This window comes from Bubalus bubalis, chromosome 13, assembly GCF_019923935.1.
Source record: "Bubalus bubalis isolate 160015118507 breed Murrah chromosome 13, NDDB_SH_1, whole genome shotgun sequence".
In the NCBI taxonomy this organism is placed as follows: domain Eukaryota; kingdom Metazoa; phylum Chordata; class Mammalia; order Artiodactyla; family Bovidae; genus Bubalus; species Bubalus bubalis.
In genome coordinates this window covers 764,647-786,588 of record NC_059169.1, presented here as the reverse complement: position 1 = coordinate 786,588, position 21,942 = coordinate 764,647, and the positions used below count along the sequence as shown (strand labels likewise).

Here is a 21,942-nt window from a genome sequence, read left to right as displayed (position 1 = left end):
GTCAGCGGTCACCCAGGAGGCCCTTCCAGAAACTTGGACCTGCCGCCTCCCTGAGTCCACGTCCATCTCGTCTGGCCTGGACTCCGCCGCCACCCCCAGGGCCAGAGCTAACACTTCCCCACCCCCGACGGCTGCAGGCCCGGCTGCGTTGGTTGTCGTCTTCTGTTTGGGTTTCTTCTGTCTTAAGTGGACGTGCTTAGAGCTGTGGGTCGTGCTGTGTTTCAGGAGCGGGAGGAGCTGTTTTTCCGGGCCCTCTGTCTCTGCCACACCATCCAGGTGAAGGATGACGATGAGGTGGATGGGCCCCAGAAGTCACCGGACTCGGGGAAGCGCTCTGCATACATCTCATCCTCGCCCGACGAGGTGGCCCTGGTCGAGGGCATCCAGAGGTGCGTGTTGGGCGATTCTGGTCCTGGAGGCAGGGTGTTCTGGGCGTGTCCACCGTCACCGTGGACGTGTCCTGGGAGCATCCTGACCAGGCCCCTGGGCCTGGGCCGTTCTGCTGGGGTGGGGGCCAGGCGGTCACTGCCTCTGGGCTCAGGCCGTCCTCTGATTGCCACGGCAGTGGATGTGGGTTCCTCCTGCTGTCTTAGATGGTAGTTTCCCTCCTAATTTCTGCATAAACTAGAGGCCACTGCAAACACTCACAGACATTTTTAAGATGCAGTCTTAGAATCCCTTATGACAAGTCTTCCTCATCCATCCTAAAAAATTGATGTCCAGAGAGGTCAAGCAACTTCCGCAGAGTCCCACAGCGTGAAAAGGGCTGGGCTGGATGCTGCGGCTCTCTCACCGCTCGCTCCTATGAGTCCTGTCCCACCAGCTCCTTCATGTCTCTTTACTGGGCGTTGTTGCTGCCTCCTGACACAGGGCTCCACGCAAACACTTGGGAGAACACTTTTCTCCAGATGGTAATTTCACGTCGTCCCGTTCTCATCGCCGATGACCCTGATTTAACTCTGAAGGTGCAGGATTCACTGCATAGCACAGAACTAAGCCAGAGCCTCCTAACAACTTGTAGCAGAATGTGAGCTGCGTAAAGAACCAAGTCACGCTGCTGTACATCTGAAACTCACCATAGAGTGAGCCCGCTTCCTTCAGTTAAAAAATCAGCAAGGGCTCTTACCTTCCCCTTCACTGCCCTCGGAGCATGGGCATCAGACACCCCTAGTCTAATTGGAACCATGTTTTTGTCGTGAACTAAACGCTGCATTTTTCCTGCAATTTGACAGTGATATCAGGTGCGTGTGTTGTGTATTCAACATACGTATTCACGAGCACCTAGGGGAGAGTTCTCAGAGCGAGTGAGATCTGTCTCTTGGAAAACAAGCGCTCAGGCAGTAAGGGACATTCAGTCGCAGGGCCCAGCCCTGAGCCGCCTCTCCTCCAGCAGCAGCTCCCGCCAGGCCAGCGGGCCCTGGCCCACGGGCTCCAGCGCCTTCGCTCTGTCAGGGCTGCTGCAGTGCTCGAGTGTGTCCTCCTCCCGTGAGCTCCTTGCACCAAGAACCAGGCCTTTCCTCTAGCCCGTCGCTGGACCGGTGTGGGTGGAGCTCCCGCACCTGCCGGTGCTGGATGGATGTCACGAGTCGAGTGCCCTGCGGCCCCGTGTTGAGCTGGGGTGTGGTTTCCTTGTCAGTAGCCCGAGCGTCCGCCTGGAGACTGACAGGCTCCCAGAGTCCTAGTTCTGACGTCGTAACCGACCTCTGAAGGGCCCCCCTGATAGTAGAGACAGGGCCCAGTCCCCAGACCTGCTGCCCTGCAGCGTCACCAGTAGGAAACAGCTCATCACGCGTGACGCGCTGAGCGGCCGCTCCCACGTCCAGTTCCCTGGGCTCATGGAGAATTTTCTCAGACAGTGAATAAATTCAGCACTGACTTCGCCACGCAGCTTACAGTCTCCATTTTACTAGAAGCATTTCTTTTCCCAAAGGAAAGCTTTCCCAAAGTATGAAACAGAAATACCTGTGAGGAGGAAAGAGGTCCACATTAACCCCTGGGTTTGTCTGCCCCGCAGATTTGGCTTCACGTACCTGAGGCTGAAGGACAATTACATGGAGCTGCTGAACAGGGACAATGACATCGAGAGGTGAGGACACCCCTGGATGGGAGGGGAATGTAGCATTGTCTTCCCAGCGTTTTCTTACCGGAGAAAATACCAAATTCTCTGTACTTTTCCCATGACTCTTCCTCCCTCTTCTCAGTAACGACCCCAAGAGCGTTGCCAGAACGCCCTGGGAGTCTGCGCTGGACACTTAGGCGCGGGGTCGGGTGGTGCTGCAGCGTCCAGCAGGCTTGGGTGAAGCCATGTGGTGTCCGTCTCACTGCAGGAGTTCGGGAACCTTCTAGTCCGTTCTGACACCCCGAGGCCATGCTCTGACCCCCACAAGAGGGAAGACGTAAGGCCTCCCCCTGGAGTGGCCCCGGGACCCTGTGTCCTCAGAGCCCGTTCCAGGCCGTGGAGTGTGGGGTCCTGTAGAAACACTGAGCAGGAGATGGACTGGGGGGGGTTCCCTTTCCATATCGACCTTCAGGGACTGTCCAGCCTGAAAGTGCTGGTCCCGGGGACACGTGGTGTGTCTCGATTTTGACTTGGACGATGGGGTTGTCCGTCTCTCCTTGGTAATAAGCATTACTGGGCTGTCATGCAGATGGCGCAGTTGGTAAGGAATATAACCTTTGGTGACGATGATCTCAAAGAACAGGATTTTAAATTTCTGTTCTGGAAAAGTAGACTCCCACGGTGTGGGGGAGGTGGTGAACCCTTGACTCCAGAAGGAGCTTCTGGGTTCTCCAGCCACGGTCAGCCGCGGCTCCTCCCCAAAGCACTTGGGGGCCTCTGGGCGCTGTGGTGTGACCCCTGGGAGGGCAGTGACCCTGCTGTCCGGCTCCTGGTCTCCAGCTGGACAGGCAGGTGAGAGCACCTCTCAGGCCATCTCCACCGCTTGGTGCAGCCGGGGATTCCTGGGCAGCCTCACAGCCGTGCCCAGCTGACACCCACCCGCTGCTTTAGGGGCCATGTCACCCGCAGGGGAGGCTGGTCGTCACCCAGATGCTGTGACTCACGGAGCCGCATGAACGTCAAAACGAGTTTTCAGTCTCTCTTTCAGGTTTGAGTTGCTGGAGATTTTGAGCTTTGACTCAGTAAGAAGGCGGATGAGTGTAATTGTCAAGTCTGCTGCAGGTAGAGATTTCTTTTCCTTTGTCAAATGGTCCCTTGTGGTTGTGCTTTATTCTGATGCCTAAAGTCTGTGAGGCTCTAAGGGTTTAACCATTTGTTCTCCCTTTTAAACACAGACAAATCTGCACTAGCTGTTCACCTCCAGCCCTGTTTGGGCCCCAGTGTCTTAGGCTGGCTTAGTCATCCTTGGATTTTCCCTCAAGGGGAAGTCTGGTGACCCATCCCGAGGGCGACTCCTCACCCACCCCTCAGTTTACACACAAGGCAGCCTGCATCCTGGGTCCCCCACCCCATCCGCGCCTCAGACCCTCCCCTGGTCTGGACCCCCGCCTCAGACCCTCTCCTGGTCTGGACTCTCCCCCTTCAGATCCCCCCCTGGTCTGGACTCTCCCTGCTCAGACCCTCTCCTAGGACACCTCCCTGACCACCTGTCGGAGGCCTCCGTGGTCTCCTCAGCCTGATGGACTGTCAGCTCTCCCATCCTTTCTGGGCTGCAGGCGTCCTGAACAGGGCACCACACTTGGTCAACAGTGTGCCCGCCCCCGCAGTGCCGAGTGCTTGGTCGACATCGTTGGACTCAGCTTGCTAACTCCATTTCCTATGGCATCTTACCAAGAGATGTGGGATCCTACTCACTTTTGTTTCTTGAAACTAGACCATACCAGGCTATGTTTCTCTCTTTGGAAACCTGCCCGGCGAGCAGGCAGATGGAGACGCTGCCCTGAAACTATAAACAGAGCCAGCCTGAAGGCGGCTGAGGGCACGTGGGAGGGTTCCACGTCACCATGGTCCTCACACCATGTTGACCAGAAGTGCCTGCTCTGTCTCCTGAGCTGGTGGGGACGTCGGGGCGGCTGCCGAAGCCCATCTTTTAGCCGCATCCCGGGAACCAGGCTCCATGCCCTGGGGAACATGGGCAAGTCGGGGCTGGTTCTCTGACCTGCATGGCTCCCTCGCCTCCAACCGGTTGTCAGACGTGATAGCTCCACCCATGAGGCTCACACCAGTGAGCACCGCGAAAGGTCACGTACTTTATGTCGATGGTCCTGTAACACGTGGCCATGGGGCCGGCGGGACGTGGGCAGCGCACTGCCCATCGTGTTTGGAGATGAGTCCCGGTCGCCTGTGCTGCCTCCGCTGCCTCTGGGCGGCGCTCGGCTTATCCAGGGTGCAGGTGTTTGGCTGCTGAGGTTCACACCATCAGGCTCCTTGTCCTGTGACTGCAGGCATACGATGTGCGGTCTAGGAGGTGAACCGTCTCGGGGGCAGCCTGCGAGCCGGCTGTCACGCCCACCGTGGCGGGAAACGATGCCCCCACTGCTCACACCCCATCCTCCGCCCCGTCCGCACGCTGTCCTGGGCTGCCTGGAGCACCACTCGCACCCGGGGCTGGACCGCACATCTGCGCAAACTGCTGCCCTTGGCCATGAGCAGCGTGGCCGAGCCTGGAGCAGGCGCTGGCTGTGGGAACAGAGGGCTGCTGAAAGTCCTTTCCTCGAGATTTCCTGGGGAACCTCTCGGGGCTTCATGGGAGAGGCCGGGCTGTTGGAACCCGCTGTGGCAGCAGCTAATCCAGAGGCACTGACTGTTTAATCAAAGAAAGTGTGAAAGTGAAACTGTTAGTCACTCAGTTGTGTTTGACTCTTTGTGACCCCCCAGTGGACTGTAGCCCACCAAGCTCCTCTGTCCATGGAATTCTCCAGGCAAGAGTACCGGAGTGGGTTGCCATTCCCTTCTCCATTAATTAAGGAAGTTGTTCTCTAAGCAGTGATTCCTCCCTGGCATTGACACCGGCCGCACAGAGTGACAGCCTCCTGGGCAGGACGGAGACGAGAGCCCCTGCAGCCCGGAACTCAGCGACCTGCCCTGGAAGCCTCTGCAGCCACGGGCGCTGCCCGACCCAGGTGCCCACCCAGTCAGTCACAGCCGTGTGCGGGCGCTGTTCTGGAGGCGTCACTTCTCAGTCCTTTACAAGACCGGAGCAGCAGGAGCTAAAGCCGCTGCCCAGTGCTGTCTTCTCTGGCCCTTACGTGTGGCCTTGCACTCTGGACGTTCTCTGTCTGCTTGACCACAGCTTTAGGCTAAACGCATCTCACACTCCAGCGGGTACAGAGGGAAGACAGGTCAGGACGGTGGGAAATCTCAGTCGTTCACAAGCCGTTACCGTGAGTCAAAGAATTAGTCAAAGAATTTAGGACAAAGAATTACTGTTCAAGACTGCATCACTATGCAGAGTTGGCTGCACCACAGAACTTGTTCTGTGTCATGTGACGTGTGAGCATTGCGTGGAAACCACAGCTGGTGCCCGCGTGGATTCCGTGCCAGGCTGGCGGGCGCACGACCAGCAGTCCTGGGTCAAGGGCCAAGAGTGTGCAGGCTTCTCCTAGGCGTTCAAGATTTCTGTCTGAAGACAAATTCGGAAGAGACCCAGGTTCCAGAGACAAGCCCCTGGGTGTCTACACGAGCAGAGCTGTGTGCTTTGCAGGCCAAGAGATTCCTTGTAAAAGAGGAGCCCGGTGCCAGCAACCTGTGGGTCGGCGTGGATGCCGAGTCCCCTCCACCCTGACCTGACTAAGGGAGAGCCTTCCATCTCGAGGGGGGAGGAGCCTGCCCCCCAGCACTGACATGTGAAGTGACCGGGGCAGCAGGTGGGGGGTGGGGTAGTATCATAGATGCTTCTTGTAACTCTTGTGCATGCAGAGGATGGTCCGATGGTCACGTCCGGTGCCCCAAAAGCTCACTGCCCATTTGGGGTCGGCCACACCCTTGCATCTTTACGCCCAACCCCCCAGCCCGGTCCTGCGGTGGTTCATCCCTCACTCGCATCCTTGCCAGGGAGCTGGTGGAAGTGACGGGAGGAAGGCTGCCTGGAGCCAGTGTCCTTGTTCCCGACTTCCCTGAGGCGCTGGGGTTGTTGGAATGAGATGAGGGTGTCCTTGTTCCCGACTTCCCTGAGGCGCTGGGGTTGTTGGAATGAGATGAGGCTTTGTGGGGGCGGGAGTCCGTGGCCTTGACTTTCTCCCAAGTTCACAGGTCACCTGGTCCGTCCACATTTCTGCAGCAGCCTCGGCACTAGTGCCCCGGTTTTGTTTTTAATAAAAGCATCGTTTGAAAGGTGTCTCTGTCTTCCCCTTAGTGTGAGTCAATGAAAGTCTTCTCACCTCATTTTCTAGGAGAAATTTACCTGTTTTGCAAAGGAGCAGATTCTTCCATATTTCCCCGAGTGATAGAAGGCAAAGTGGACCAGATCCAATCCAGAGTGGAGCGCAACGCGGTGGTGAGATGCAGGGGAGTTGGGGGGGTTCTTGTGCCTCTTCTCCCGTGGCGGGGGGTGGGGGTGGGTGGGCGGCAGGAGGGAACCGCGTCCCCTCCAGTGGGGCACTGCCCCCCGCAGCCTTCCGTTGGCGTTTGGTGGCTGGAGGGGCGTGCGTTTCGTCCAGAATGACAAGCACAGTGTGATGCTGTTGGAGAGAGAGCTCCGTCCCGAGGATTTCTAGGGACTGGCGCTTTCTGTTGCGACTTGACCCATTCAGTTTTCTCCCACGTTTCACCTGAAGCGAGTACTCAGTCTGTTCTTAGGACCTCAGAGGTTTGTCTCAGGACCGTTGGTTGAACAAGAGTATTCTCTCCCTGTTGGACGGCCTTGGCATCCCTGTAGAAAGTCGTGCAGCCACATATGCAAGCGTTCCCTTTTGGGCTCCCAGGTCTGTTGTGTTGGTCTCTGTCTTTATGCTGAGACCACACTGTTTTGGTTACTTATCTCTTTCCTGTGACTTTTGAAATCAGAAACGTGAGTGCGTCTTTCAGCCTTGTTCTTCTTTTACAAGATTGTTGGTTATTCTGAGTCCCTTGAGATTCCACGTGAATTTTAGGGTGGGTTTTCCCATTCCCTCAGAATGCCATTGGGATTCTGATCAGGGTTGCACAGAGTCTGTAGTTCATGCTGGATAGTACTGCCATCGTGAGCATATTGGCTTGGAATTAATACACACAGGACACCTTCCACCTGCTTAGGTCTCCCGTGACGTCTTTCAGCAACGTATTGTAGTTTTTGGTCTACGAGTCCTTCACCCGCCTCCATGGTTTAGCTCATTCTTAGGTATTTTATTCTTTTTGATGCTATTGTAAATGGAATTGTTTTCTCAACTTCCTTTCTAGATTGTTTTATTTTTGGGTAGTTAGTGTATAGAATATGCAACTGTTTTTTATGCTGACTTTGTATTCTGCACCTTTACCGAATTCGTCTATTACTAGTTCCAGCGTTTTTGTGTGTGAAATCCTTTGAGTTTTCTACGTATAAAATCCTATCACCATTTCCTCCTTTCCAACTTGGATGCCTGTTTTCCTTGCCTGTTTGCTCTGGTTGAGGCTGCCAGTGCCGTGTTGAATAGGAACGGGGAGGCAGTCATCCGTACCTTGTCCCTGACCTTACGGGGAATAACCGTCACCTCTCCTGACTGAGCATGACGCTGGCTGAGCTTCCGTGGGTGACTTTTATCAGGTTGAGGAAGTTCCTTCCCGCCTAGTTTACTGAGTGGTTTAATCAGGAGAAGAGGACAACAGAGGACGAGATGGTTGGCTGACATCACCAGTCATCAGTGGACATGAGTTTGACCAAACTCTGGAGATAGTGAAGGACAGGGAAGCCTGGTGTGCTGCAGTCCATGGGGTCACAGAGAGCTGGACATGACTGAGTGACTGAAAAATAACAAAAATCATGCAAAGGGGTTGGGGTTTGTCAGATGCTGGGGTTTGGTTTTGTTTTTTTGGCTCTGTTGAGTTCATCATACGAGACTTTCCTCCTTTACTCTATTTGTGTCTGTATGACATTGATTCTCATGTGTTGAGTCAGCCTTGCATTCCTAGGATAAACCCCGCTTGGCCATGTAGATAATCATTTGGAAAAGCTGTTGGATTCAGTTTACCGAGATTCTGTTGAAGGTCTTTGCATCTTTGTTTATAAGAGATAGTGACTAATTTTCTTTCCTTGTAATGCGGTTGTCTGGCTTGTATATCAGTGTTGTTTTATATACAGTGTCAGGTATTTAGTAGTATCAGTACTTAGCCGGAGGAGTAGAGAAGAGCATTTCTGCTCCATGTTTCCATGTGGGGAAGCCCCATATCTGCTTTGACAAACAAGGTTCCATTTATTCCTAAAGCTTCTGCTGACCGTCCACTCCAATTCTGCATTCTGGGACAACTCTGGATTATTATCCTCTTACCTTTGTTACTGAAGTCTTGCCTTTCGATGGCCCTGGCTTGTATTATGTGTTCCCGAGTCTGATTGAACACTTTGCAGTCGCTCAGTCGATCGTGACTGTGTGTGTTCAATGTGCACTCGAGTGGTTCAGCCGCAGACGCCCGGCGCCGTGGGTGGGGGTCTCTGGTTCTCCGCTTTGTCGCCTCAGCTGGACAGCGGATGTTGGGAAAGCTTCTGGGAGTGACCCTCGGGCCCGCGGTCAGCGCTGCCGTGTGAGCTTCCGGGAGTGACCCTCGGGCCCGCGGTCAGCGCTGCTGTGTGTCCGGCAGGAGGGGCTCCGGACCCTGTGCGTGGCCTACAAGACGCTCATCCCGGAAGAGTACGAAGGCATCCGCGAGCTGCTGCAGGACGCCAAGGTGGCGCTTCAGGACCGAGACAAGAAATTAGCAGAAGCCTACGAGCAGATAGAGACAGATCTGGTGCTGCTCGGCGCCACAGCGGTGGAGGATCGGTAAAGACGCACCGAGCTTGTTCTCAGAAACCGTGATAGTGTGAAGGGGGAGCGGGGGCTGCCCAGGGTCGGGGGTGGGGGCGTCGTCTGCCCGGGCAGGCTCTCCAGTTGCCCTGGGTGGCAGCGTGCCGGGGTCAGGGGTCAGGCCTGGGTGATCCCTGACTGTCCACCAGTAAGAGGCCTGTGAGTCGCATTTTGCCAGGAGAGAGCAGGAGTGCCAGCAGTTCCACACCTGGTTACAAACAGTCAGGATACAGGGCTGCTTTTCCGTTCTTCTTTACAATGGAATCAATAACTGAATCTCTTCCTAGATGAGTCCCTAGATCTTTCCAAATACAAGTGTAAACATTTTAGACTTTAACAGGTTTTGTCATGACTCACTGAAGAAATTCAAAATGATGAAGTAGAAGATTGCAAAAGCCCACCGGAATAGCTGCTCAGATTACCAGCTACAGATTTTCAAGATTCTGCACAGGAAGGACTGACCTGTCCCGACTCTGCATGAGGGGCAGGAAGGAGCCCTCTGTCCACTGTGTTGTCTGAAGAACACAGTGAAAGGAACAGATTATAGTTTATTTTGAAGAAAAGAGACAAAAAATACCGCAACTTAAAAGCATGAGACAGGAACTTGAGGAGATTACTGAGCTTCTGTTTCCCAGCGAGTTTGAAAGTGTTTGTTTATTTAATGCTCACTTATCTTGGTTGCGCTGGGGCTGGTGGCTGCACGCGACGGCCTTCTCTGGTTGCAGCGAGCGGCGGCTGCTCTCGTCGCAGTGCGTGGTTTTATTCCGGTGGCTTCTCTCGTTGCCGAGCACAGGCTCTGGTGCAGGGCCTTCAGTGGTCGCGGCTCCCGGGCTCTAGAGCACAGCCTTAGCCATGGCGCACAGCTTTAGTTGCTCCACGGCATGTGGAATCTTCCCAGACTAGGGACTGAACTGGTGTCCCCTGCGTTGCAAGGGGAGTCTTAACCACTGGACCACCAGGGAAGCCCCTCAGTTTAAAGGTCTTGGAGGTCTGTATTGGTCCAGGATTTAGATCCTGGTCTCAAAACCTCCGTTTTTCCTGGAGGTTGGCATTCCCTGGGTCCTCGGTCTCAGCAGACAGTTGGCCGACAGCCTGGTTTTGTTCTTATTTTAAGTCCTGACCCCTCTGCCTCTGGAAGCACGTCTCGGCACAGAGCCGCTGTGGTCACGGACAGCTTGGTGATGGGTCATGTGTGAGGATGAGGAGGGTGTTCGGAAGGGGCCTGCTTGTCTGGGGAGGGGGGACTGGTCTTTGGAGGAAGTAGGGGGGAAGGGGAGGCTCTCATGGGTGGAGGGACCCTCGCCAGCCGAGGGCCTCTCAGGTGCTGTGGGAGCTGTTGGCCTCGGTGGGGAGCTGGGACCTCAGGACGTTGAGAGTGGACCCCCGGGACACGGGAGCGGGTGGCTTTGAAGTGGTTCTGTTTGACCACAAGTTATTTCTTTAAAATCTCTAGCCAGCACCTTTACAGATCCCTTTGAACCTCATTTACTTTTTCCTAAAACAATGATGAAATCACAGATTTTTTTTTTGTGTCTAGAATAGTAGGAAGTTTCCGCCAGGTTCTACCCCGATCATCGCAGTTAGAATCCTTTCCTTTCCTTCCTCTCGGCGCTGGACAGACAGGACACACCCCTGATACACGCGTGTCGGCAGCCAGGCCTCTAAGACCCAGAAGACAGGGCAGCCCTCCGCTCCCCACCCCCCAGCCCCGCCCTGAGGCAGGCGGGGTGTGACAGCAGACTGCCATGGGCGGCAGGACAGCCGCACCAGGGTCAAGAGGGCCGTTTATCCTCACACACGTCCTGTGAACCCTGCAAGCTTTGCGTTCTCCACGTGTAGAACAGGGTCATCAAACGGTCCTCCTCCAGTGAGGTTTCAGCAAAGGCAAGACGTGTCAGGCAAGTGCTTCCTGCAGCGTCTGACGCTGAGGGAGCCTGTGATGCCAGTCAGCCAGTCCCAGGCCACGGCGGGCATCCTCCTGTTTCACGTTCTTTAGGCGAACCAGGGCTCCAATTGGACAGGAGGCAAAATTAGGACATTTTATGCACAAAGAATAGGGGGTGCATGTCACCTTTTTGCCAGGCCCTGTTTTCCCTGGTCCTGACTTCCCGGTTGGTGTTTGTGAGGGGTCTCCTTATAATTGCCCCATATCTTCTCTGAGCAGCAAGTCCTGCCAGACAGAAAGCCGTGTGCTCAGCAAATGCCATTTACCTCCTTAATATTCGTCCCCGTGGATTATGTGATATCCCATGGTATCAAGAAGCGTTTTGTTGTAAAAAGCTAATGTGAAAAGTGAAAGTCAAAGTGTTAGTCGCTCAGTCATGTCCAATTCTTTGCAACCCCATGGACTGTAGCCTGCCAGGCTCCTCTGTCTGTGGGATTCTCCAGACAAAAATACCTGAGTGGGCAGCCATTTCCTTCTCCAGGGGATCTTCCTGACCCAGGGGTTGGACCTGGGGTGTTGCAGTTAGATTCTTTACCATCTGAGCCACCTGGGAATAGCTCCAGGTCCTTTACAGTAAATCACAGGTCAGCACCAGGGTGCTTTTTAACTTGGGGGTGAAAATCAAGACAGGGTAGCACACCCCAAGTCCTTGGACTTCTCCAGCTTGGTTTGCTTGGTTTGCTGATGAGGGTGTGTCATGCCCCCCGCCCAGGCTGCAGGAGAAGGCGGCTGACACCATCGAGGCGCTGCAGAAGGCGGGCATCAAGGTGTGGGTGCTCACGGGCGACAAGATGGAGACAGCGGCCGCCACCTGCTACGCCTGCAAGCTCTTCCGCAGGAACACGCAGCTGCTCGAGGTCACCACCAAGCGGCTGGAGGAGCAGAGCCTGCACGACGTGCTCTTCGAGCTGAGCAAGACGGTGCTGCGCTCCAGTGCCAGCCTCACCCGGGACAACTTCTCAGGGTAGGCAGGTGTCCAGGGCGTTCGCAGAGGCGGGGTGGCCTCCATGGGCAGGGCAGTGGCCTGCACTCCCTTGTGCAGACACAGTTCTGTCCTCTGGTCCCTGACAGTGTCCTGCGGTCGAGATCCTGACCAGAGCCTTGTCTTTGTAGCAACTGTGATGTGTCTTTTGTGTAGAGGGTGTGTGTGCGCGCACGCCCATGCTCACTGGCAGACTGCTGATAGAGGATACAGAGAGGCTTGATTCATTGATTTACACACTCTCGTGCGTGAGGCGATGCCCACCTATTTCTGCGACACCTGGGGGCCGCACTGTGGATTCCTCGGGGCCTCTGCCAGAGTAGGTGTGGGGGGACAATGACACATGGTTGTTCGTCAAGTGAGAAAAAATAGTCAATACACAAGAGTTGTTTTTTCCAAGAATGTTCAGCAATTTATTCACATTTTATCAACGTTGTCTGTGCTGGTCTTAGATGCACGATCTGAAATTAGACTTCATTTGAACTTAAATTTTCATTAACTTAGGAAAAGCAAATGGGGCTCTCTAATCATATACGAATTTAAAATTATTCATTCATAAATAGTACAAAGCTATTTCCCTTTACCTGGTCTGCAGATTTCTTTTTGGGGCTTAGATATGTTTCTTGTAATTTTGAAACCCAGCAAAGAGAAGTATCATGACCACGTTCTTCCCAAGACAGGCAGAGTAGCAAGGAGTTACCAGCTGTGGCCATCAGGACTGTGGGGCTGAGGTGTCTGGGGGTCGGGAGAAAAGGCCGACCTCTCCAGATGGCGGGATAGATGCTCTCCTGCTGTTGTACTCGACCTGCCCAGGAATCCACAGTGGTAACTGTTGTTTGCTTTGCCCTAGTGAAATGAGAACATTAAGTTCACACACAATTTTAAAATGTAGTCAAAGGTCTTGCAGCCACGAGTCTAGACTGTCTTATTATTGACAAAAGAAGAAAATCCACTTTCTTAATCCTTGTTCCTGAATTTGTAGCATTGCTAGGTATCCCCTAGAGTAGCTCGGAGAAGGCAATGGCACCCCACTCCAATACTCTTGCCTGGAAAATCCCATGGACAGAGGAGCCCGGTGGGCTGCAGTCCAGGGGGTCGCTAAGAGTCAGACGTGACTGAGCGACTTCAGTTTTACTTTTCACTTCCGTGCACTGGAGAAGGAAATGGCAACCCACTCCAGTGTTCTTGCCTGGAGAATCCCAGGGACGGCAGAGCCTGGTGGGCTGCCTTCTCTAGGGTCGCACAGAGTCAGACACACTGAAGCGACTTAGCAGCAGCAGCAGAGTAGCTAGTCTCCTCGAATCTCTTTGACTTGGTTACTGAGAAATGTCTCTGGTTTCTGTGACCTGACAGACTCTCAGCCGACATGCAGGACTACGGTTTAATCATCGACGGAGCCGCGCTGTCCTTGATCATGAAGCCTCGGGAGGACGGGAGCTCCAGTAACTACCGCGAGTTGTTCCTGGACATCTGCCGAAACTGCAGCGCTGTGCTTTGCTGCCGCATGGCCCCGCTGCAGAAGGCCCAGGTGTGCTGGGGGCGGGGCTGCAGGAGGCCAGGTGTGCTGGGGGCGGGGCTGCAGGAGGCCCAGGCGTGCTGGGGGCGGGGCTGCAGGAGGCCAGGTGTGCTGGGGGCGGGGCTGCAGGAGGCCCAGGCGTGCTGGGGGCGGGGCTGCAGGAGGCCCTTGCGTGATGGGGGCGGGGCTGCAGGAGGCCCAGGCGTGCTGGGGGCGGGGCTGCAGGAGGCCCAGGCGTGCTTGCGCGCTGCATCAACCTTGTGTAGTGACGTCCAGAATGGAACAAAGGGTGCTGTTTTGTCTTCACATGTTACCTTTTGGGTTAAGTGACTTGTCAAACTTTTATGCCAATTAGTGTTTCAGTCTTGAATCAAGAAGACAAGCCATAGTTTCCCCCTCATCCTTTCTGTCTTGCATCATGGAACATTATACTTATGCACATAAATCGGAAAAAAAAAAAAGACTGTAAAGAAACAGACTAAAAATTTGGAAATTATTCATTGCATTGAGCTATCAGATTTGGTTTTGCACACATGACAAATTTGAAAATTGAAAGAACGGCTTATTTTAAAAAATAGATGCTTGGTACAAGGCAGCTTGGCATAGCACCATCTTCTAACGGAGTGCATCATTCACACACTGCCCCGCCTGAGTTTAAATCTGCCTCCCCCACATTTGCGTGAGGGGGGCAGCCCCTGAAAATGGCTCCATGGGTTTCTTGTCTCTGTCCTCAGCCTCCTGCTTAGCCTGCTCCTCTCATCCCCCTGCGTTCATTTCTTAGCTGCTTCTGCTTAAGTATGTTTCACTTTTGACATGAAAAAGACTTTATCCTGTATGGATAAAATGTACTGAATATAATAAATAATTCAGTTTAAACAATTGTTTCATCTTCCTTGACTAACTTTGACGTCTTTGTCATTTCTTCCTGGTTAGTGGATGACCTTTGCAAAAATAAAACAGAGTGAGAAAGTCTGCATTCACTTCTTTTCCAGATTGTTAAGTTAATCAAGCTTTCAAAGGAGCACCCGATCACCTTGGCGATCGGCGACGGAGCGAATGATGTCAGCATGATCCTGGAGGCCCACGTGGGCATCGGTAAGCCCCTGGGCTCTGCCCCCTGCTTCTCGCAGTGACCGGGGTTTGTCCCTCAGCTGGACCAGGGGGGACACAGACCAGGCAGGACCATAGGATTCAGACACACGTTTAGGGTGCGCCTGTGATGCAGAGCGTTCGGGGCTGGAAGCCCACAGGAACAGCTCAGCCTAATCCTACTTTGCCCGTCCCCGCGTTCCCCTGTGAGGGGCAGAGGAGGGCTTACGTGGCGCATGTGCTCCCTTCCTGCAGGCGTCATTGGGAAGGAAGGTCGTCAGGCTGCAAGGAACAGCGACTACGCGATACCCAGGTTTAAGCATTTAAAGAAGATGCTGCTGGTTCACGGGCATTTTTACTATATTCGAATATCCGAGCTTGTGCAATACTTCTTTTATAAGGTAGGCTCTCCTACCTCTCTGCTCCTCTCACCATCTCGGGGCAGGTAATGGGTTGGGTGGAAGGCTGGCTGGCCGTGATGCCCCGAGGCTACAAGGGTGACTTGTCCCCGAGTAGAAGGAAGGGCTCCATGGGAGGATTCCTGGGAGGAGGCGCCCAGCCCTCTTCTCTCAGAACTGAACGTAGCACCACCGAGAGCCACACTGTCACAGGTCGAGGAGGGGCCTTGAACAAGTTCCTCCTTCGTCGTGCAGTTTGATTCTTCGCTGTCCACTGACACCCAGGGTGCCTCCTCATTTTTCTGTTAGGAGTTCCCCTTTGCTCTGACCTCGGGGAGACCGGCCTGGTCCCGGCTGCACCATGGGGGCCCCTGAAGTGAAAGGGGAGTTTTAGAGTCATTGCCCGTCTTGGAGGATGAGGGGCGCTTTGCCCGGGGTAGAGCGTGTCATGGGCTAGCCTCTTGGGAACCCGGTGACACCCCTGACGCTGCGCCCTTGAACTAATAGGCATGTGGCTTGCCTTTCAGAACGTCTGCTTCATTTTCCCTCAGTTTTTATACCAGTTCTTCTGTGGGTTTTCACAGCAGGTGAGTCGTCAGGCCTGAGGTCGAGCTCCCCTGAGCCTCACCCACTGTCCCTGAGTGTGGCTGTGGTGGGTAGAGGGTGGACGGCGGGGCGTGCAGGCCAGGTGACCCCCATCCCACCACTGACCTGCTTTCACCCGAAGCAGCCAGACCAGAGAAAACTGAAGCTTGAAGATGGAGATCAAATTGCAGGCTTGCATGCATCTTTTTGTTGCCGCAAGTTTGCAGTGGGGTCAGCCACTGGGGACTGAGTGGGGTCAGCCGTTCATCCTGACCAGTCAACCTCACGATGCTTTGAAAAACATCCTGGCCCCTCAGTCTCTGTAGAAGAGTGGCTCTGTGTGCATTTGAGAATTCTCGAGTTTGTCGGCCTCTCCAGAGGAAAAATACATGTGCATATTTAAACAAATTCCCCGAAAACCTCGTCAAGGTGCCGGGGCGCTGGTCTCACGCGCTTCTCGGCCCCGCAGACCCTGTACGACACTGCCTACCTGACGCTCTACAACATCAGCTTCACCTCCCTCCCCATCCTGCTCTACAGCCTGATGGAGCAGCACGTCGCCATGGACATGCTCAAGAGGGACCCTGCCCTCTACAGGTACCGCGAGCTCCACGCCGTAGACACCAGAAGGACGGGGCAGCCTGCAGATCATGCCAGGCTGAAGTCCTTAAAGACCAGAAACAAAAAAACAAAACCCCAGACCATCAAGTTAGCTGACACACGCGCCTCCCCAGAAGGTTCTTCACTTCACATGGGAAGCAGTGTGGCTTAAGTGAATGTTCTCTGAAGTCAGACAGAGAGGGTTCACGCTACACTGGAAATGTACACATTCAGCCAGTTTGTCTTTCCCTGTGAGCCTTGTGAGAGCTTGGGGCGACAGTGTCTCCCCCGTGACCCCGGTGCATCCGGGCAGAGTCACGTGGGTTCCACCCAGGGAGAAAGGAAGTTAACAGAGCTGATCCAGGGTGCTCTTTTCTGCTGAGAAGTATTTCTTATAACAAGGAAAAGATTCTTCTGTTGTTTTAGAACTGCACCCCACATCTCCGGCCACATCAGTGTGCCCTGCTGTTGCAGCTTTTTACATTAGACGTGTTATCTCCAGAACATGTTAGGTGCACGTGTGCTTGTAAGGGCTTCCCAGGTGGCTCCGTTGGCAAAGAATCTGCCTGCAAAGCAGGAGACCAGGGTTCCATCCCTGAGTCGGGAAGATCGCCTGGAGGAGGGCATGGCAACCCACTCAGTGTTCTGGCCTGGAGAATCCCACGGACAGAGGAGCCTGATGGGCTGCAGTCAGGGCGTCGCACAGAGTTGGACGTGACTGAGCGACTCAACACATGGCTGTAAGAAAGAGTAGAGAGGCTCCCTGGAGGTTTTGTCTGGAGCCCCCCGTGGGGACATCTGACTGGCCACCTGCGGAAGCACAGGACAAGGTTGTGGCTTGGGTCCCGACACCCCACCCCACCCCTCGCACTGGCGTTGCCCCGGTGTCACTGGGCCTGTTCCTGTGCACGTGTGTGCCCATGTGTGTGCGCACTTAATTCTGTGCAAGCTTTTCACGTGCGTGCTCCTCCAGCCACACCCCTTGCCAGCCCCGTGGCCTTCGCCAGAGAGGTCAGCCATTAAATGAGATCTGGGAGTGTTGCTGTCCTAGGTCATCCCTGCAGGCGACAGAAGAGCAAGCCTGGATCGTCCCATGGATCTGGCCATATGGGAGGAAATCTAGGGAATAGGGGAACACAGCCCGTTTCAGACGCACTCCTGGGGGGAGTCCTGCAGCTCCTCCTCCCGAGCTGAGCTGACAGGTGCAGGGAGTCCTGCTGTGCTTCGTCACTGGTGGGTGCCAGGGTGCCTCACGCCCTGCGTCCTTACTTCCGGAAGCAGGAGTGTGGACCCCAGCCTCTTTCTGCCCGTGGTAGCCTCCCAGTCCACTTTGAGGAATAAAACGTTCAAATAGGAATTGTCCAGAAAGGCCCCTGGGTAGCACAGCTTCAAGCAGGAATTGTCCAGAAAGGCCCCTGGGTAGCACAGCTTCAAGCAGGAATTGTCCAGAAAGGCCCCTGGGTAGCACAGCTTCAAGCAGGAATTGTCCAGGAAGGCCCCTGGGCAGCACAGCGCTACGTCTAAAAAGCAGTTTGCCTCTGCTGCCAGGGCCCTCAAGCGAGTGTCTGCTGGCCGCTCCCCCGTGTCAGCTGGGACATTCCCGTCACCCCGTACGGTCGCTCCGTGCTCATGCTGGCCGCTCCCCCGTGTCAGCTGGGACGTTCCCAGCACCCTGCATGGTCGCTCCGTGCTCATGCTGGCCGCTCCCCCGTGTCAGCTGGGATGTTCCCGTCACCCCGCACGGTCACTCCGTGCTTATGCTGGCTGCTCCCCAGTGTCAGCTGGGACGTTCCCATCACCCCGCACGGTCGCTCCGTGCTCATGCTGGCCGCTCCCCCGTGTCAGCTGGGACGTTCCCGGCACCCTGCATGGTCTCTCCGTGCTCATGCTGGCCGCTCCCCCGTGTCAGCTGGGACGTTCCCATCACCCCGCACGGTCACTCTGCGCTCAGTGCTCCGACCTCAGTGGTTTCAGCCAGGAGAGCTGCGTGCTGTGAGCTGCCCCAGGCTGTCCCGGGGCCAGGTGTGGTCTTGAGAGCAGTGGCAGGCAAGTGTGTCCAGCAGCCGCAGAGTGTGATGTGTGGCCTGGGGGTGTGCAGACCTCAGGCCCACCTGCTCCCCTTGGCTCCGTGGGCTCACGGCATGTGCCGATCAGTGGGTGGGTGGGGACAGGGGTCTGCCGAGAGCAGGACAGATGGGCGGGGATGGGGGGTCCAGTGGGCTCACAGCGGTGCCGGTCAGCGGGCGGGTGGAGTTGGGGGTCTGCCGAGAGCAGGACAGACGAGTGGGGACTGGGAGGCCTGTGTGCGTGGCCAGGCTGCCCCAGGCCCCATGCTGGAGCTCTGCCGAGTAGTGTTGGGCCTCATTCTCCTGCCGCCCCCCGGCCCCTGGCTCTGCCGTTCCGAGGCCCTCAGTGGGTCAGGGGCCCTGGGACGCGGCGAGGCGCCAGGTGGGCGCATCCTTGTGGACGCCTCACACGTCTCCACCTCTTCCTCCCTCAGGGACATCGCCAAGAACGCGCTTCTCCGCTGGCGCGCGTTCATCTACTGGACGCTCTTGGGCTTGTTCGATGCGCTGGTGTTCTTCTTCGGTGCTTACTTCATGTTTGAAAATACAACTGTGACCAGCAACGGGCAGGTGCGTGAGGGGCTGGGCCGTGGCGACGGGGCTGCAGGGTCTGGGGGTGAAGCGCGGGATGGCCCACGGGTCGGCGTCTGGGTGTCCGCTGCAGATGGGGCGGACCCAATGGCGGGGCTCTGCCGACTGCAGGGACACCCTCTCGGGGTGGGCGGGGTCCAGCCTTTATAGCTTGTATTTCACCATCAGGTATTTATCTAGGGGTCCAACTCAGTCATCAGGACGTGGCTTATTTAATTTGGGAAATAATTTGGTATTTAACCCACTTTAGCGTTTGCTCACGTCCGTAGCTTAAGTTCTGTTTCCTTAGCGATGGGCAGTTTACGGTGTAGTTTCTGATAGACACACAGCTCTCTGGGTGTTTGCATAATCTCTGGGGGTTGTTTTATTTGTGTCTCGCTTTTTTTTCTGCCGCGGCTTCCTTCCCACTCTCAGATAATGACCAGCAACACACACATGGTAAGACATCTGTGGGTGTGTCTTCTATGTTTCTGGAGTGCATTCCGAATAAAATATTTCTCGAAAATATTTTCCAGGGTGACCCCATCTGTGTGCTTTGTCAGTAGAGATGCCTTTAGCCCGTCCCCCACGTCTGTGGGAGCAGGGTCGGCCCGGAGACCGTGTGTGTCCACCTGGGTCACGTCTCCCTGGATTTCCGTGCCAGATCGCCCGCCGTGTCAGTGATGTTTTCTGGATCTGTGTGGTCTTCCCTTGCCCTAAATAAGTAGGAAGACACACAGGCGGGTGCGGCCGGGGCGGGATGGGGGTGGGGGGGATGCTCTGAACATGGCCGACCCCTTGCTGCCTGGAGAGTCGGGAGGCTGCGGCCCCAGGCATCCTGCTTCCAGTCCAGTGTCCCGGGGTCGACAAAACAGAAGGGGGCTTTGAGCAGGGGTCCCCTGCTCGTCCTGCTTGACGGGGCGCCTCTCTCTGCCCATCTCTCCCTCTGTGTGTTTGGCCTGAAGTTCTGAGTCTTGCTGTGTGTCCTGGGCAACTTGTTTGCCCGTCGATTTCTCTGTTCCTTTTTTCTCGTGGCTGAAAAGGACTGTTGTCTCTCATTGTAACTTAAACCAGCATTTACAGAATTGAGGGTTTTTCAGAGCTTTACTGCACTTTTCTGAAATCTTCCCAGTTTTAGAGCCTTCATCCTCCTGCTTTTAGCTGAGTGGTTCTCGGGTGCTGCCAGCGATGGTGGGGCTGGCTCGCGCTGTTTCTGGTTCTTTGCATCTTCACGGAGCTCTCCCTGGAGCCGGCACTGAGCACTCACCCGTGTGCATCTTGCAGAGCTCAGGCTCCGTGTCCTGAGCACCAAGGTCCCGGTTCCGGGCGTCACCCTCGCCCCCTGCAGTCGCCCCTCCCGCTGGACGGTTTCCTGGAGTTAAAGTCGAGCAGGCAGATGCTCAGGCACACGCGGGGCGATGGCGGGGGTTTAGAGCAAGCCCGGGTGCGTGTTTAGTCCATGAGGCTGCCGAACAGCACGGCTCTCATGTCAGCAGATGACGTGGTCAGCCCCGCCTTGCAAGCCCACAGACGGCGGGTGTGTGTGTGGGCAGGACGCACACCCTGGCCATGGACGCGGGTCGCCGGGCAGCCTCGAGCACAGACCTGGGCGGGAGCCGCGTGTCGTCCAGCTGCTCTGTGGTCAGAGGTACTGGCCCGGATGGTTTTGAAGTCCTTCCTGTGAGCCAGGGCTCCTGCTGGTCCCTGTCTCTGTGCCCCTCGCTCCCGAGGGTGCGCTGAGCCACTCCAGCGTCCAGAGGGTCTTTCCTGAGATTCTCAAGCACCTTTCCCCTCGGCCTGCGGCTGAGTGCCTTTCCTCGGTTGATCTTGGACAGAAGTGTTGGTTAGAACCTGGAACGATGACAGGAAGGGAGCCGGAGGTAGAGAGGCCCCCAGTCGGTGGGGACCCAGAGCTCTGAGGCCCCAGGGGACAGAACCCACACGAGTCACGCACCTCTTGTCATGGGAGACGCTCCTGAGACACCCAGTGATGTCAGCAAGCAGCCGGCAGGACAGTCCTGCAAAGGGAGGTGCTGGACGTGGGCCTTTGTCCACCGCTGGGCCTTGGGTCCCTCGTGCTCAGGGGACCGTGAGCAACCTAAAGACTCAGAGGCATGAGAGCGAGACCAGTGCTAAGTGGCACAAGGCCCGCGGGGCCCAGGGCGGACCTTTGTCCCCAGGAGTGCAGAGGCCAGGAGAGTGGAGGCCCGGGCTGAGTGCGCACGTTGTCTGTGGTTGGACTCTGGACCCAGAGGCGGCTTCTTGTTCCAGACTGCTGATTCTTAGATGATTCCTGTGCGTCCTGCGGGTGGGAGGGTTGGATCTCTCACAGAACTGAGAACATGTTACCAGCTGGTCTGTGTCATTCAAACTAAGCTGCAAACAGAGCTGTGAGTCCGGCGCAGCCTCGGGCGGCCGGTGCCCCGTGACGGCAGCTGCCCTTCCACGGAGGCCACATCTCGCTGCGACCTCGGCGCCTTGCCCTGCGACCGTCAGGAGGCGACCGCTGGTGGGATGGTGCCGCCGCCTCGCCCTGCGACGGTCAGGAGGCGACCGCTGAGACCCCATTCGACTCAGGAATGTTCGTGGATCTGTCGAAAGGACGATAGAATCGGTGATGACCTTTGAAACAGAGAAATTCAAGTTTGGAGTATCTTCCTCACAGACAAGAGCCATGCTATTTTGCAGATGAGAATAGAAGACAGTGATTTTACTGTAGTTGAGCAGTGGGGCATTACCGGGTGGATGGTTGAAAGTTTAGGGTGCGTAGTAATAGAAGCCAGGAAGTTCCCGAGAGCCGGCCTAGGACCCCTGCCTGGCAGGCTGAGCACAGGGCCACCCGAGGCTCCACAAGGGTCCGAGGTGGCACGTGGAGCGAGCATGATAGACGGTCCTGCAACTGCAACCTTCAGGAAACACAGGACGTGTTGTTGTGGAATCATCTTATACATAAAAACTGCATCAGTCTGGGCCTTAGAGCGTCTGTGAGCAGGAAAAATTTCCTGTAGAGTACTCAGTCTCAGAGGAAAAAGAGTGTGAAGAGGAGGGATTAAACCAGGACCTGGGTGTGGGGCGGCGGGGCCGGAGCTGCACCTCCTCGCCCTCCCACACGGCCCCGACGGTCCTGGAGCCCCCGCAGGGACGGGGGACGCCCTGTGGATGAGAGTGTCACCCCATGTGACCACCCCACGGGGACACAATATTCCTTTAGGAAATCAGACCGGACGTAGGGCTTCACTGGGGACTGGGGAACTGACCTCACTTGGAAAAAGTCTCCT

General features: G+C 55.7%; 1 protein-coding gene across 11 annotated transcripts in view; it reads left to right on the top strand.

Annotated features, from left to right (window-relative positions):
• Positions 1-21,942, top strand: part of ATP11A (ATPase phospholipid transporting 11A) — a 103,135-nt gene that overhangs the window by 68,563 nt on the left and 12,630 nt on the right. For 7 of the 11 annotated variants that reach the window (XM_045162513.1, XM_045162509.1, XM_045162512.1 and 4 more), the window contains exons 14-25: positions 226-389; positions 2,015-2,086; positions 3,096-3,181; positions 6,352-6,455; positions 8,708-8,889; positions 11,571-11,822; positions 13,194-13,368; positions 14,349-14,451; positions 14,701-14,846; positions 15,371-15,430; positions 15,898-16,025; positions 18,529-18,664. In XM_045162513.1, coding sequence (XP_045018448.1) covers positions 226-389; positions 2,015-2,086; positions 3,096-3,181; positions 6,352-6,455; positions 8,708-8,889; positions 11,571-11,822; positions 13,194-13,368; positions 14,349-14,451; positions 14,701-14,846; positions 15,371-15,430; positions 15,898-16,025; positions 18,529-18,664 — 1,608 coding nt within the window. Of the gene's footprint in view, positions 1-225; positions 390-2,014; positions 2,087-3,095; positions 3,182-6,351; positions 6,456-8,707; positions 8,890-11,570; positions 11,823-13,193; positions 13,369-14,348; positions 14,452-14,700; positions 14,847-15,370; positions 15,431-15,897; positions 16,026-18,528; positions 18,665-19,099; positions 19,364-21,942 lie in introns of those variants that run through there. The other 4 variants (XM_045162510.1, XM_045162515.1, XM_044927064.2 and 1 more) reach the window with 2 other exon arrangements.